This window comes from Daktulosphaira vitifoliae, unplaced genomic scaffold (assembly GCF_025091365.1).
Source record: "Daktulosphaira vitifoliae isolate Bord-2020 unplaced genomic scaffold, ASM2509136v1 Scaffold_1, whole genome shotgun sequence".
Classification (NCBI taxonomy): Eukaryota; Metazoa; Arthropoda; class Insecta; order Hemiptera; family Phylloxeridae; genus Daktulosphaira; species Daktulosphaira vitifoliae.
The window spans coordinates 77,483,968-77,502,458 of NW_026099572.1; the positions used below are offsets into that span (position 1 = coordinate 77,483,968).

The 18,491-nt window shown below is 26.4% G+C and overlaps 1 protein-coding gene across 2 annotated transcripts in view; it reads right to left on the reverse strand.

Moving 5' to 3' along the window:
- The window catches only part of LOC126895917 (protein O-mannosyl-transferase TMTC2-like), a 124,537-nt gene that overhangs the window by 33,811 nt on the left and 72,235 nt on the right, over window positions 1–18,491 (reverse strand). For both annotated transcript variants that reach the window (XM_050668245.1, XM_050668243.1), the window contains one exon: window positions 9,199–9,313. In XM_050668245.1, the coding sequence (XP_050524202.1) occupies window positions 9,199–9,313 (115 nt within the window). The remainder of the gene's footprint in view (window positions 1–9,198; window positions 9,314–18,491) is intronic.

The following is an 18,491-nucleotide window of genomic DNA, read 5'->3' on the forward strand; positions in this document are numbered from 1 at the left end:
ACTCGTTTTCAAAATTGATAAATTGAACTTATATTCACAATAAACAAATATTAAATTGCAACTGTGAATAAAAGAAATTATTATGCTCACTGTCATAAAAAAATAATTTTGTTATAAAGCCAATAACTTAACGGTTTTGAATCGAGCATAAAATGTAATTGGATATTTTTGTTACTTGCTATTTTTTTTTATTTGTTTAAAAAGAACAATAAATTCAAACATTGTCTACTATAACTTCAAAACTTGACATCAGAAAATAATGTGCTTTGAAAATAACTACGGATTAGTTTTCTTTTGTGAAATCTTGAAAACTTTAGTGACCGAATATGCTGTAACTTATGTTATTACAAAATAAGTGTATAATTTAATGTAAATATTGATTTGAATTTAACTGATCGAAATAAAAAATATATATTATCTGCTCAATATTCTTAGTTCAAACAGAATAATTATTAAATAGAACGTGACAATTTTTCATACTCTGTCCTGATGTTTATTCAGTGAAATTTTTTATGGAGTTCACGAAGTTTTTTTCTTTTTTGACTTGTTTGGTTGTTGATTTTTTTTCTTAGAAAAAATATTTTTAAAACGTTGAAAAACATTTATGTTGCCATAATTAAGAACACATTTTGTTTAGACTAAGAAATTGTTTTTCTTTTTTCTTATATCTTTCAAACAATCATATATTAAAATATATATATTTTATATTTTGTGTTGAATTAAGTAAGAAGTTGTTTTACACTACTAGTTTAAATTTATTTACAATTGTAATTGAGCCCATAAGTATAAGCTAAAAAGAAATGTTAAATGAAAATATTTTGAACCAGAATGTTTCAGTGTTAATACACGAGTGTATCATAATTGCCTACACGATGCGCCGCTTGACTGACCTTTTGTTTTAGCTTCAACATAGGAATTAATATTACCTTCATCAATCAGTCATTTGTCGACGTCAAAGTGATTTAAAGTAATTTTGATAAAAAGTTATAGTATACGATATTTATTTAAGAATTTAAATATTGTACCAGACTGACGACGTAATGTTTAGAGTTGATTCTATTAACAAACCATGTATTTTTTTGCACCCATTGCATTATCCAAGTGGAATATGATTTTATCTTCGGATGATGTATGCTCGTGTACTACACGTTTTTATAAAATAATGAAGGGAGATAAATGAAAAGAGAAAAAAATTGAATAAATAAATACACATATTACAACGATAACGCCACGGTTCTATAGCGTTAGTATGTACAAATAAAAAACATAGCTGCTCATAAATAACTGCGATAATAATAATAAACATTGTGCAAGAGAAAGCAAATTAATGACGTGTATGTGCGAGCACGCGTCCATTGAAAGTTATCATCTTTCATTGTCGTCGGACATACAAAAAAAAAAAATAATAATACGAATATATTTGGTCTTCTTTATGTTTATTCCAACCGGATTCTATTTTTACAGACAGAGTCTCTCATAGGTTTGTTGTCAGGATATTTAATCCATTAAACAAATGCCTTGCTAGGTAATAATGAACTCAAGCAAGGCAATGGTTATTATTGTACTCCTATAATTGTAGCTAATGGTACCAATAATGGGATAACATAAAATTCGCATTAAGGCAGGTACATTAATGTTAATAGAAATCATCTAACCATATACAATCTGTTGCATTGTCCGCTATAACATTTATAATATGCGAGTACGGCAGGATGTAAAATAGAAAGACAAATTTGTCTCCGTTCATTCGTGTCCATGGTTTATTCATGACGACATTTTGAAAGGTTCTTTTTAACCAAATATATTTTGTATGCAATCTGCAGCCACCACCTAGATCGACGACCCCACCATCGGATGTTTGTTCTGTTCATGTTTAATGCGCCGACACGTTTTAAAGGCAGTAACCGAAGAGTATTCTCGCTGTATGTATTTATTATCGAATCAAAATGGAAGACCGATCTCTTCTCTTATGTAAATATCGTGCAAATTTCTGCAGGACTTTCAAAAGGACGAAATAAAAAAAATTGTTTTCGATAAGTTTTCGACCGCATTGCTATACTTTATTTGCATGGAAAAGCAATTTTCCATCTAATGGTCAGCAACGGGCGTACTATGGTTCATGCTTTTTTTTTATGCACAAAGTCTATTTCACACATACATAAAAAAAAAATCGTCAATACTTTTGAATAAAAATGATTCGTGATTGAGATCCATGCGTGTTGGAAGTAACAATGAGAGGTATTGAATTGAATTTATAAACTCGCAAACTACTGGCATTAAAAAATAATTAATATTTCATATAATAATATTCTATATTAAAATATAAATTGGTGTAATTAGTGTGGTAGCTGAACTTCTCAAAGGCACATTTGTATTTTGCCTGAATTACTTTGGGAGAGGGTGAAGAAAAGGATACAAGAAAATGAGGTAGAAAAGTTTTTGACTAAGTCAATTATCAAGACTTCTGAAATAGTTTAACTTAGTAATGAGACTATACCCACACCGACAAAATTTTCAAACTATATTTTTGTAATTATAGTTATTGATACCTTTTTTCATATTGATGAAATTCATGTCAAAGATTAAATAAAATGGATATAAAAAATAACGCAGCTATCATAGTATGTAGTTAAATCAGTTGGCCATTTTAATGTAGATAAATTGTATACGTCTATATCGCTTTATTCAAGTTATGCTTACCTATTCTAACATGTAATAATAATTAAAAATATATATTTAACACTAATTATAGTAACATTGTTATGCAAATTTTTAGCCATTTTTGTAGCTTTTTAAGTTAAAAATTTTAGCTTTGATGCGAAGCTATAAAGGTATTTATTTTTGTAAAAATTAAAAAAGGTATTTTTTTTTTTGTGTCTGTTACCATTTTTTTTTAGCTCTCACCGAACCGATTTCTTTCAATGATACGTCAAAAGATCACAAATCGTATCTAGTCGAAGACATTACCCTCAAAAATTGAAAAAATTTTCTTCGTTCCCCGTAAATGGGAGAAAATCTAAAAAAATATTATAAATTTAGAAATCGTTAATTTTTGACATTTTATCAATTTTTTTTACTTAAAACTGTCATAACTTTTTTAAAAATGATCAAATCAATATAATTTTTTTTTTATAGATACATAAGGTATTTATCTATCATTTTGTATATTATTTTATGAATCAAACCCTTTACCTGCCCATAAGAGTGGGTCAAAATGTCAACTTTTTCAAATCAAATTTACTTTTGCAACTTAACTTTTGAAAGTGTTCCGAAAATACTGACACTTATATATATATATTAATAGGCTTATTTAACATACTTTATTAAGAATTTCGAATTTCATTTTGTCCTCATGATGAAAATGGCTCTTAGATGCTATTTTTGTGTTAAAATTTTCGATTTTGTATTTTATTTTACTTTAAAACAACTTAAAAAAGCACTCGAAAGTTTTTGAGTTGGAAAAAATTTTTTAAATTATTTGATTTTTATCTCATTTAAATTCAATGACTTTAACAAATATCAAGGACCCCAACACTGTAGTACTCCCTTGTTTGAAGAAATTTCTTATTCATATTAAAGTTTTTTTACTATGTGATTTTTTTTAATGGCTCTCATTTATTTTCTCAGTTCTTACTTGACCAACTTTTTTTAACGATACAATTATAATCAAAATTTATAATACACTCAATTTATTAGATTTTTTTTAACAACATTTTAATTGGTTTTAGCTTTGATGCGAAGCTGAGAAGGTATTGGTTTTACTATGATGTGTTTTTTTTTTTGTGTCTGTTACCACTTACTCTTAGCTTTCACCAAACGGATTTCGTTCAACGATACGTCAAAAGATCACAAATCGTATTTAGTCGAAATATAACTTTTCAGAAAATGTATGGATCACTAAATTTTTTTTTTATAGATGCTTGATGTCTTTACCTATCATTTGGTATATTTTTTTTGTAAATCTGACACTTAAACTGCCCACAGGAGGAGATTTAAAATGACAACTTTTTCACAAAAAATTAACTTTTTCAACTTAACTTTTGAAAATGTTCCGGAAGATCTGACACTTTTATATACAGAGTAATAATTTTATCATAACCTACTCAATTACTTACAGAATAATAATAATTTAAAAAATTTTTTTTAGTACTATCTTTAGTTACACATTTTTCTTGAATTATTAACTATGTAATACTTTTTAAGTTCATCCTTTATACTTGGTAAGGGTGTCAACTTTGTTATTTTAAATGGTAACACATATTTTTAATTTAATAAAATGTTTGAGTTTTTAATTCAATAATAAATAGCATTTGAATTTTTAATGAAACTTAATTTGTTTATTAGATATAAACATTTAAAGTTTCAAATTTTTGAGTTAATATATAGGTATAATACACAAGGGATTACAAATACAGGTAGCTAATTGATTTTTTATGACATCGATATTAGCAGGTACACAGCATTGTTATTATCAATGATAGTAAGGTACATTGTGAGTTTATAAATACACTAACTGACAATACAAAAAGTATATCTATTGATAGTCATAATTGATAATAAACAATCCGTCACTGTGATAGCAATATCATAAAAAACCAATTAGCTACCTGTATTTGTAATCCCTTGTGTATTATATCTATATATTAACTCAAAAATTTGAAACTTTAAATGTTTATATCTAATAAACAAATTAAGTTTCATTAAAAATTCAAATGCTATTTATTATTGAATTAAAAACTCAAACATTTTATTAAATTAAAAATATGTGTTACCATTTAAAATAACAAAGTTGACACCCTTACCAGGCATAAAGGATGAACTTAAAAAGTATTACATAGTTAATAATTTAAGAATAATGTGTAACTAAAGATAATAATAAAAAAAAATATTTAATTATTATTATTCTGTAAGTAATTGAGTGGGTTATGATAAAAAAATCACTCTGTATATCTTAAATTAAAGCTTATGTAACGTACATTATTATGGAAAAAAAAAATTTGACCTCTGGACTTGTCTTCGTCGTGAAAATGGCTACCAAATGCTATTTTTGTGTGAAAATTCTCGATTTTTTATTTTCCATTTTTAACTTTATAATGCTATAACTTATTGAAAAGTGTATGGATCAACACAATTTTTTTATGAGAAATAATATTTTTTAATAATCCCTTTTTCATTCAGGATATAAATAAGGAAATAGCAGATCATGTAGATTTTGGAATAATCCACCAATTTTTAAAATTAAACACTATCTAAAGATTTGCATCGAAGCGTTTTTAATGATAGTGATTTTAATTACTGTCAGATATCATTATACTTGATCCAACTATGCTACGTCACTACTGTGCCGCAACCCCCCTGTGCTGGGTTTTTTTCTAGTTAAAGTAAATCATTAAAATAAAATTTGTTCTGAATATTTCAATTGTATAATATTTTTAATCACCAAAAATTACTTAGAAATGATCACTATGATTTCTATTTAAGTGATCTATTACAATTAAAATGCAAAAAAGATATTGAGATTTTCTGACAAATTTATAGAAAATAGTAATTTAAAAAAGTCCTGACTGCATATTAATCTTAACAATACCATTTCTTTATTCTCATAAAATTTTCTATTTAATAATGTAAATTTCAAACTTGAAGTTGAGCTTAAAGTTATGGTAACAAATTCAACTTTTTTTTATTAAAAACTAATTTCTTTAATAGATATTTATTCATAAATTATACTTATAAATCAACTACTAATTAGGAATAATGATAGAAATAGGAGTTAATTTTGCTTTTAGAATAATCAACCAATTTATTAAAATTAAAGACTATCTACAGATTTGCATCGAAGCGTTTTTTATGATAGTGATATTAATCATTGTCAGATATCATCTATACTGGACCCAACTATACCACGTCCCCACTGTGCTGGGTTTTTTTTAATTTTTACATTAATATTTCAAACATATATATTTTTAATTTTAAATAATATTAGTTACAAGTAATCAAATTGTATTATATCAAAATTCATTTTTCAAACATTTAAAAAGTTGCTCAATAATCAATAGTTATATTTAAGTACTAAGCATATTTAAATAATATATTTATGTGAGAATTTCACAAGTTTTTAAAAAATAAATATATTTTATTTGTTACACTAAAAATAAGAATATTACCTACAATAAAATGGGTACCAAATTTCTTTACATTTAGAAGAGTCCAATACTAGTAATGTATTATATAGTTGTTTTTAAACTTATAATACAAAATATAAACATTACTGAAATTTTACATTACTCACAAAAGTAAGGTTTAAAACAAAAATTATTAAATGTAAATTAAAAAAAAATAATGCGGAATATTTAACTTTAAATTCAGCGAATAAATTAACAGTTGGCATAAAAACAATACGATCTTAGTTATTTGTCATCATGTAAAGTGATCAGTGAGTAAGGAAACGGGTTTCTATTGTTCACATTGTTTGTGACATTTAACCTGTTTCCTTACTTTTTAAACATCTTGTATAATATGCCATTGAAAAAGAATACTGATTTAGTAACTAGGTAATGTTATGGTTCCAAGTGGTTATAAGACAATATTTTAAATTATTCATTTTTAAATATATATATATATATTTACCTTTTATCTCTAGTAAATACCAATAACTACGAGTTTGTATGATTGTCTGGTATGTTAAATCTGTTTACCTAATTTTTATTCATCATACTAAACTGAATGAAATTTACTCAGAGAAAATACAAAAGTAATAAACTGAAGATATCAACGCGGTTTATTATGTGATATCTAAAATGTTCGTTTTAATAATTTCATTTTACAACAAAGTTTTAATATTGCGGTTGTAATATTTACATCTTAAGGGCATAGCAGTACCATAAATGAGGTGATTAAACCATAAACCTATAATTATTCTAGAAACATTTATATGAGTTCAAGAAATGTATTCAAAATGTTAATATTTGTGTAGCTCACAAGAAATGAAACATTTCTCTAAAGGTTTATCTATAGAGAACACTTTTCTTCTTCACTTTCCACTGTTTTTCATAAATCAATATTTCCAAGTTTAAGAAATTACACATCTGAGCACATACATTTTCTCATGAACACGCAACTATTAGTAATTATAATAATAACTAATAGTTATTAACTATTTTTTGAAATATTTCATTTATTTATTTTTTATTTTACTTTTAGTTATAATTATGAATAGGTAATTATATCGCGTATATTTTTTTAATACACAGGCATTTTATTTGTAGCTCTCCATAAAATATTTTGTATGATGTACTTTTGGTGGCTACTGATTATTTTACTGACCTCTTTAACAGCCCGGAGATCACATTTCGAGATGGACGCCAACTATAAACCACATACAAGCCCACCTAATTGACTTTTTGGCCTGGTTTTTGTGTTTTGGCGGTGAGTTCTAATCGCGTTTACATTTATACATCATTCAGGAAGTATCTGACCGGACTTTATTTTGTGTTGCCATTTAAACGTGGATTGATGAAGGGTAGAAAAGAGAGGGATGAAATAGAACACGTTTTCGTCGGATTAAGCCACCCCGCTATGGTGAAAAAACGAGGGACGCTAGCAACACCGGAAGTAAACGCACGCCGTTCCTCACACACAATATTGGTGTTGGTTGAGAAACATGTCATTCGGTAAAGCAAATAACACACGACCTGAGGGCAATTTGCAGTCAGGATTAAAAACAAACTAGGCGTTTCGTGATCAGCGTACTAACTTTAGCACTTGCTTTATTGTTGTGCAATACTACAAGATTTTCCCGCGTATGCCGAATCCACACGGAGTCCGCCGCCAGCTATTGTGGACCACAATAAGAGATCCGAGATGTCGTATCAACACGATCGAATATTTACCGACCTGTATATTATTGAACGTGCTGGAGTCTGCCAACAACAGGATAGGCCCTAAGCGAGTATTTTGGACACGAAATAAAGCTCTAAGCCATCATCATGATTTAAAGTTACACCCCATAATCGCCGGCGGCCATGTACCCACGCGGTCATTTTATGGCCGACCTTTTGCCGAATAACTTCAACGCCCATTTGTTATCCGGTGTAAACCCTTCTATCTTACCATTACCCTCACTTAAATCTGAATCATAAATTAGGTATAGAAAAAGGAATTTCGAGAAAATATTCTGTTTATTTTTTATAATTTTTGTTATTAAAAATCGTATGTAAAAAATAAAAAAACCCAATGTTATATCACTTACAGGTTAAATATTTTCTAATTTTCTATCGAACACTTTCTACATAGAATATTTTTCTTAGTGCGTCATTAGCTGTATAACTAATAATATAAATATACACACATAGATAATATGTTTGTTAACAAATAGAAACAGTGGAACTTTAGAATTTGTCGTATTTCTAATTAATTTATCAGCGGATTAAAAATAGACCCAACAAAATTACAATCAGTGAATATCGTCTCAAAATGTAGAAACTAGAGATAGGCAATAACTGTCCAATGAAATTTAATCAGAGTTGACTTGGCTCGGTAGTTTTTGGCCAAAATTCAACCAATGGTATGAAATTTACGCGTTCGCCAGCAATCAAAAATACCCGACAAAAGTGACAATCTGGTGGAATTATCTCAAGTACTGGAGATGTACACACTGCTAAGGGATTTACTGATTAATGAGTTCCAACAAAGCACGTAATGTCATCAGCAGTTGCGTAGTCGTAGAAACTAGCGTATACTAGAGAAGATAAAGATTTTAGGTGGTGTCATTGAAAAGTTTTAATTAGACCAATGTGGATGGTTTGAAGTACAATCATCAATTATTACAAATAATCGATTTCTAGTAAGTATTTGTTAAATGTATTTCATTTAAAAAATTATTTTATTGATACTTATTTTTCTTAGCCGTTAAGTCTATTTCTAATTTAAAATATTTTTATTGCACTTCATAAATATGATTTTTATCAATATGGATTCAAAATTTATTTCATAGAGATAGAATTAAATTGAGGAGTTTTGAGAACCAAAAATGGACATTTATAAGTAGCTCCATAGATTGAAATTATCATCACCTAAATTGAGATAGGTTCCAGAAATATGTCCCTACAAACTCTTCCATAATTTGGACCTGGAGTTATAATCAATTATCATTTCTTAAATTAATTTAAAACAGATAACTTATCTAAATATGTAACTTACAAGTTGTAGTGTACATCTGCCATGTTTGGTCGATATTTAAGAGCGGTTCTTAATGCAGTCTCTGCTTCATTTAATCGGCCTTGACTACTCAAAATTGAGCCCAAATTTCCGTATGCTAAAACATTCAAATTTACATTATTATATTTTCCTTCCACTTCAAAATCTTAGATTAGTATATAATTAATAGTAAGTCGTGATGAGAGAGAGTCAATCGAAAAGCAATCAGATATTATAGTTAAAAGGTTTATAGACTTTAATTAATTAATCCACATTGAATTATTCTGATGAATATAGCTAACAAGGGATACGGTAAATATTTAATTAAACTGTCAAAATCATAGATTCAACAAGAGTTAAAATTAAAAATATTTCATTTAAAGGTCATTCTTTCCGTTTATAATACTAATTTATAGTACTAAATATATACAGGGTATCTCAGATTTAAATAATCAATACTTATAACTTTTTACACAATTATAATTTTGTTAAAAATTTTTTTAAAAATAATTATTTTTTTCTTAGACTACGTTTAAAACATACTAATAATTATTCAAAAAATAAGATTGATCGAAATAAAATTTCTTATTTTTCAAAAATTAGAAATATCCATTTTTTAGCCCTTTTCTTACAAAAAAATGTTAATAACAATTTCAGGATAAGCATTCATTAAGTTACAAGCATTTTGATAATAGGGTGAGTATGGAATGCGGATAAATTGTATGTAAACCAGTACGAGTTGAACCCACCCTCACTACATACCCACATAATGTGTCAAAATGCTCAATGAATACTTGTCCTAAAATCGTTATCGATCCATCAAATTTTATTGTATAAAAATAATTAAAAATGGCAAATTTAAATTTTTTTAAAAAAAAAAAGGAAAATTTGTATTTTTTTATTAGAGATAAATAAAAAAAAATATGTTTTAATAAAAGTATTAACATTTTTAAGCGTTGACAGTTAAGTCTGAGATATCTTGTATGTATATTTGTGGGTATTAAATTCAAATGTTGACTATATTTTAATGATATGTCATGCATAATAACTATAAATAATAATTTATTATTGTTAATCGGAAAGTAACGAGTTAGTTGTTTAATAACTATTATTTTAAAAAGCATACAACTTTTTATGACGATTGTTGATTGTGTTTTTATGTTTACTGCAAAATAAAAATAAAAACGTTTAAAACGACATTTAAGTTTGTTTGACAGAATTTGGACAAACAAGCGACCCCTGATTATGTTATCAAACTTTATTTACAACACATCCTTTGTTATTTTCAAAATCTTTGACTAGAAAAAAATTGAAAACTTGAATTTTTGTCACAATGGCTACAAATACATTCACTACGCATTTTGACGAGCAAAAACTTTTTTCGATATAGGAGGTCTGGTAATTTGTTTTTATTTGGCGCTAATTTTTTTTTTGTATTCAGTGTGTCACAAAACTTTAACGAAAAATAAATGTAACATGGTATATGAAAATGTAAAAATAAGAAAGTAATAGTAAAGAAAAGCTGTGCTAATGAGTGAGAGTGATAAAGTTGGTAGAGATACATTGAAAAAAAGGTAACGTGCAAAAGTTCATTGTTAGGCCAAATAAAAAGTTTATCTCCTTTTTGTGGAAATCTTATTAAAATGAATATTTTGTGTCCTTCAGAATTCAAAACTTTTAATGGTTAATGCAGTCTTTATTGGATGATCAATTGAAAAGCAAACACGTGAAATGTGATTATTATTATGTGTTGATTTAACATCTTATGAATGTGTGCAATTTACCTACAGAATGTCAAATAAAACCTTTCTAGAACTTGTATAAAATCTCGTGAATTTAAAGCAATGAAATTTGTTAGTGAAAAACAAATAACGTTGAATTTACTAAGAAGGGTTCCTGTAGCAACGAATGTGTTAATCTTTAAATAAACTAATTTTTATTGTTAGAACTATGTATTTTATATTAGAGAAGAAATGAGAAAAAATATCGAAACGTACAAAAACGTGTGAAATACAGTAGCAAAGCTATCAAACAGAATTCGGACCTTTTCGATATCCTATTTCGTTGGCTATACGTTAAAAATAGTCATTTTCAAGGATAAAGTTCTCCCGAGAGGGTCGTTGATGTTTTTGACAGGCCAAGCTAACATTGATAGCCCAACAGTGATGCAGTTTCACCGTTGGTCAAACATGTTGTATCACTGTCACATGAATCATCAATATTCGATACAGCTTTGTGCCAGAACATTGTCGCCAACATATTACTAGATAGTGTGTGTGAAATATTATGATCTTATATTTATATTATTATTAGGGTTGATTTCATTCATTTTGTTTTTATTTTTTTATAAAACAAGTATTCGTTTACAAAGACAACGCGTACCCGAGTCATTGACGTTAATTAGTTTTGCGTCCTCGGGTTAAGTTGAAAATTTAGTCTTCATAAACGAATAAGTAGAAATCTGAGATGAGTAATTTGATTAAAAACCGGTACCGTTTTAATTTGATAAACTTATTCACGCCCGTCGGCAAAACGTTCTGTTGTAATAAAACTTGTAACAATAACATAGCTAACAATTGACCTCAACATGTAATCGTTAACATAATTAAGCCATAAAAAATAAAATAGAAATATTTCTTAATAAAAAGCTTTTCAAAAAAATACACTCTAATCGCCACTTAAATCCATTCAGTTAAGCATCTATTAAAAACTATTCGAACAAGAATTTTATAATATTCTGGAAATGTGTATTCTTAATTAAAAATAAGTAGTACAACTTCGAGTGATTCACTCGCAGGAATGTAAAAGTTTTGACGTACAGCTCTGAATATATTTACGGCGGAGGAGATGTTAAAAGTAATGTTTTTTACTTAAATTAGTCAACTATTTGCTATGTTAACAAAAATATTTCGTATTGTCATATTGAATATAAAATATTTTTTAAATATTACTAATGTTCTGTTATATCTAAATTACCTTGGTATATGCAGTTAATGAATTATTAGAATCCAATCGCTTTAAAACATTAATTTATCGAAACATTTCCATTATTATGCTGCTAAAGCCATAGGTGCAACTAGAGAGCCTTAGATCGCTACAATTTAAAATAATTGTGTTTGTTATGTTATGTAAAAGTATTTTTTAAGGTAGGGGAAAATAAAATAAACCTAACGAAAATTTTATTTTAGCTGCGCTTATAGTTAACCTTTAGTAACACACACAGTATCAGACCATGTAGTTGGGTGGAGTTTTTTCTTTACATTATTCAATTTTTATTGATTATCCATTATATATTATTAAATTACAAATTATAAAATATCTTTTTCATTATATTACTATTATATTATATTATTATTATAGTAAAGAAATAATTTATAAAATATTAAAAATATTCTGGGGTAAATAATTACATCGTAAGTGTGTCACTAAAAGTTAAATTGCCTATTCTAGCGATTTTATTTGTTTCTAAAAAATAATTGTCAGTAAATTAAGATAATGTATATTTCATGGATCATCTTTATATTGAATAAGTATTTTGGAATACTGTCGGACATATAGTGTAAAATACAGTTTCATATCAATTGAATCACGTAGACATAAAAATGTCAGTAAAAATAAATTCAGTATGAGTACCGTCAAGGAGACCAATTGATAAATCGACTTCTCCTCTACACTAGGTAGTTTTACTTCAGATCATCAAATGTTTGTTTGTTGTACATACACTATTGTACTTTCCTTTTGAATACACTTATGGAAATTTAAAAAAGTACCGTTAGACAAGGTGTATTTTTGTTTTACAAATATTGTACACACTTGTACATTAAGTACCTACCAACCTACCAACCTATCAACTACAAAATGATCATTCAATAAAAATACTTTTAAGTATATGTATTATAAACGATTCACTTAGTTATTGATTTCTACATAAAGAACATTAACAAATATTTTGTAAGTGTTTAGTACGTAAATAAACGGGTTTCTATTATTCTTATTGTTTGCAACAATTGACCTGCTTCCTTAATTTTTGAACACTGTGTATAATTTTTGTAATTTCCAGAACATTTCATATTTAAATACCTTTTATTTCAGAGATTTTTTTTTAATGATAAAAACATATTGATTAACTCAACTATTCAATTCTATTTTTGAATCGAAAATTATAAATTTTCAAAATTATGCATACATCATGTATTAACTATTTTTTTTTTTTGCTGCGATTAGAAAATTTTGCTTGCGTTTAATTTTAGTTATTTTTATCAAATACTAACCTTCTGTTATTAATTTGAGGTTTAATGGAGATAATCTGAAAAATATGGCTTTGTTATCAGATATTAAATCGAGTTTCATTAATATTTTTTATTATAAATCATTGCACACACTATTATTTTGAATAGGTAAAACATTAGGACATTTGTGACTATCCGGAAGGGGACGAACTGTTGGCGATGAAATATGTATAACAAGAGTTTAAGCCACGCAACAGTTTTCGATGGCAAACACCGATTGCCATGTAATTTAAAATGTCTCTCAGTGGCAAATTTATATGAATATAAATAAATGAAAAATACTGTGCAACAATTTTCATTTCAAACGTGACGGTTCAAAATGATAATTTCAATGAATTATTGCCCGGACAAGGGTGTGTACTCGTCGCCTCGTTTCAACGGTTATAATTTTTCTCTTACATTATATATTTTCTTTTAGTAAGGTGAGAAACTACAATCCCTTGGGTATCTTATTTTTTATTTTTTCATTTAAAAATTTTTCTGCAATTTTTTTATATTCACAATGAATTTTTTTTTTAAAAAGATTTTTCTTTTATTTATTTATTTAGCATAACTAAAAATACTATTTTTAACACATTTTCCCAACATTTACTTAATTTTATTTGAAATTTTAAATATTAGATTTTCAATATAAATTTAAAATTTCCATTGGCCACAGATGTAAATGAAAAATAAAAACGTACACAAACTCAAAATCATTTGCTTTTCGATATTGATGTCTTGCAGCTGAAAAGTAATTTGAAAAATTGACACAGAATTCCGCTACCGTCTAATTTATATATTATTGTGATAATATGTAAGTAGTAACCTCAACCATAGTTATTTCTGTCACGAAAGTGCTTCAATTAAAAAATTTGGTTATCTCAGACTATACTATTATATTGTCTCTACTATGAAAAAATATATATATTTTTTATTGCTTTTATTAGTCCATTAAGGGCCATAGCGACATACCTCCCCTAGGAGGAGGTTTTCTTAAACATTTATATTCCGGGACAGGTGGTTAGTCCGTCGCCGGAGAGTGGAATGGCGACTCCAATTACCGAACTGATCTCTTGTTCGGCAAATGAAGCCGCTCATGACTGAGTTTCGAACCCGAGACAGTGCGCGACAAGCACTGCCGTGTTACCGACTCGGCCACACCGTCCCACTATGAAAACATAATTATTTTTTCCAATATTTTTATTATTAGAAATATTTTACTTGATTTTTAAGATATAGACATAATGCTCCGAAAAACTTCTGTGTAGCGCATAGAATTTCTATGTACTTGGCATAATGTTTTTTTTTAATTTTTATTTTCCTTACTTCTTATACATATAAATAAAAATGCATTATTAAAATTTGATGTCTTCATTTGATTATTCTAATACACCTAATGTATTATTAAAAATCACTGATTTTAATAGAAAGTTTTAACAAATAACATATGTAATTTTTATTAGTCACGTTTATTAATAAAAATTAATAGACGTGATTGATGTATAAATGTTGATATAAATGTGCATACAAACTGATCTTAATGAATGCAATGAATGATAAAAAAATAATAGAAAAATTATTTTTGGTGATATTCTGTATGCACGTCAAAAATAATACAACACTTTTCAGAGTGAAATTGAACAGTGTTAGCGCTTCTGAGTAACAAAATACAACGTGGCTTAGACTTCACAAAATTTACGACCTCGGCGAATTCGCAAGAGAAAATAAAAATAATAATAATAAAACGACATAAAAAGGAGACTGTTATGCAGGATAAGATGGAAATTGTTGTATATGCCGATGACTATTATGTAAATTATCTCATACATACTAATCCAAAGAGTCGGCAATTTATAGGATCGAGTATGTGTTATTAAATTGCCTGCGTACTGCTACGATGATGTTGGCGATAGCCACGAAAAAAATCATGTGAATATTACATTACCACTATTCAGAAATTGTTTTTTGAATGAAAACAACCCCATATATTATTGAATATTGTTGCGAAGAATATAAATTAAATTTTACAATCATTTTTAAATCTTTTGTTTGAATATTTTATAGTAAATAAAAAAAACTCTATTACCAATTAATGTTCTAATAAAAAAAAACTACCCCCGTTCTAATCGGAGAAGTATTTTTTCAAGTTGCAACTGTACCTTTCTGAGAAGTTAATGAATTATTTATTTTCACAGATTTTGGTATTATAATTATTATTACATAATAATTACATATAATACTAATCAAATCATACTGGTAATAAACGAGGCATCTCTTAGAGTGAATAAGCAAAGTTATATAATTAATATGAAAAAACCTTGCTGAAGTAGCTAGGGATATCCCTAAATGATTTGATCAGAAAAATTTTAGGGACTTATATATTGAGATTCGATTATTTTTCAAAATTACAAACAATTTTGATCCTAAAATGTTTTTATCCGATCAATTTTTCATTAGTTACAGCATGTTAAAATTAAGTAATATGACATCAATTTGCTAATGGTATTTAATCGTTAAGAATAATAGAATTCTTCGTATTTTTATTTAATCATATTAACTAATTTTTATTGACTAAGATATAATCCAACATACGGTAATCATATCTCTAATAATTCATTTCTATTAATAGTCACACTTTTATAACTTTAACAAAAGTTCATTATCGTACATTGTTGATTACCGATTTAGAAAGACTTTTTATTGATAGCTATCATAAAAACCAATTTATATTCTATTGAAATAGATTATTGCTGTCTCCAATATTAACAAAATAAATTAATGATAAATTTTTACTTTAAACTCGGAATGTTTAAATAATTTTAAACGCAAACGATTGACTGAATAAAAAAAATTACAGGAATAAAATTGGTTGTTTTTTTTTTATCATATTATCAAGTTAAACATAATAATTCCCATCAAAGAAATTTAAAGATAAAGTTTTTATTCCTGAAAGGACGAAAAACATATTAGTTGACATAACATTTTTAGTTTATTAAGCCACATTACTTTTCTGCTAGAAAATTACAAATTTTCAATATTTTTTGAGAAAATATTTATATAAGTAAAAAATAATATATATATATATATATATATATCTGTGTATGTGAGTGTATTCATTATATCTAAAATGTAGTAAAATAATAATACCTTTCATTTTTTAAGAAAATTTGTATGTACTAAACACAAGTATAAATTTTAATATTAATTTCCTATTCATAGAAAACATTTTGCTTTAAAATAAATATTTATATTTACTCTTATTAACAAAAATATAAAAGAAATAATTGTTATGCTCCATGTTTTTAAACTTATTTCAGAATAAAAATCATTTTAGAAATATTTTTTTAGGTAAATAAACAGGTTGATTAATTCATCATGAACTATTTAATTAATTAATTGAAAAACTAAATTTTTTTTTTGTAGGTAAATGTTTTTGTAAATTTCCAAACAATAATACATTTGTTATATTCATCCCTTACACCTTATATTGATGTTAACTTTATTTTTTCAAATGACAATGTAACTATTTAACTAGTTCATAAAATAAAAAATTGCTATTCAATATCTACTTTTGGATAAATACTTCAGAAGTTTTTACCATTATAAAATATAGATTGGAAGTGAAGAGTGGATATGATTATTTCTATCATTATTAATTTTTCGATCACTCCCTTCCACTCGCCTAGTTTAAAAACTGAATAACTTCTGAAGTACTAGTCCAAAAGTAGTTATTTTCTTAAAAAAAAATAAACAGATCATTCTATTATATTTTCTCAAACAATTCACATTTATTTGATTGAAAACTTTACCCGTTTATTAGTTATATTTTTAAAAAAGTTTGCATGGTCAAAGTGTTTATGGGTCAGCAAATATCGTAAACAAATTGAATCAACTTTTAGGAAACTGTTATGATACACGTTACATTATTTATTGGTTGTTAGAATTTTAAAAAGTATACTTATTCATATTCTTATTGAAATCACGTCGCCGGAATATTTCAGAGAAACTCCTCTAATATAACCCAAAGACTTTCTTATAAAACCAGGTAAATATATACATAGTCTTGACAAATATATATCATTTACCTATTATAATAACTGCACATTTAGATAATTAATATTTATTTAAAAATTGGGAAAATAAATCATAAAATCATTTAAGATAATGTAAGATGTGATAATCTTGAAATAGTTTACGAATTTAGTTATAAATATTGTTTACTTTATAAATAACATGAAGTATTTTCTTTATTATTCACTGAAAAGAAAAAGCAAACAATTTTTTTTGTTAAATCTACAAAATATTTGTTCGCTTGATAAATTTTTTAATGTTCTGGCGAAATTCTTGTCAACAAAGAAAAATTGTTTTTTCTATATTAAAAATATCTTAAGTTATTATTAAACCTTAGTAAAATATTCAAATTTGTTGATTTTTTAAGAATTTTTGATCGTTTACTAAATAAATAATTTTTTTTTAATATAAGGTAGAATCACAAATTAGACATATATTAAATCACAAAATTTTTACTATAAAGTTTTATACAGTGTAAACAATTTTTATTAATATTAAAAAAATAACAAATTTTCTACTCATATCATTTTTTAAGATTATTTCGGTAATATTTAGAGTATTAATTATAAATTGAAAACTCTTATTGAGCTATTAATAATACAACGAGAAGAAGTGTTAAAAAAGTACTATTTATTTTAGAAACTTAATTTAATGTATGCTGAAGTGAAATATAGCCAAAAAGATTAAATCACTACAGGCGTTTTATTTACAAGAAATCTAAATAAAACAAAGAAAAGCTTATGAAAATCTGAAATTTAATTATAGGAGTAACGAATCATTGTTTACATAATATTATGAATAAACAATGAACAATGTGTGTTTTGTTATTTGATTTGAGTAGAACAAATAAAGGAAGAAGGTCAAGTGTGTTTTAGCAATACCTTAAAACTAAGGTGGATAATGTATTCCCTTGGTGGTAAATAATCTTACTTTAAGCTTATCTGCAAACGAATA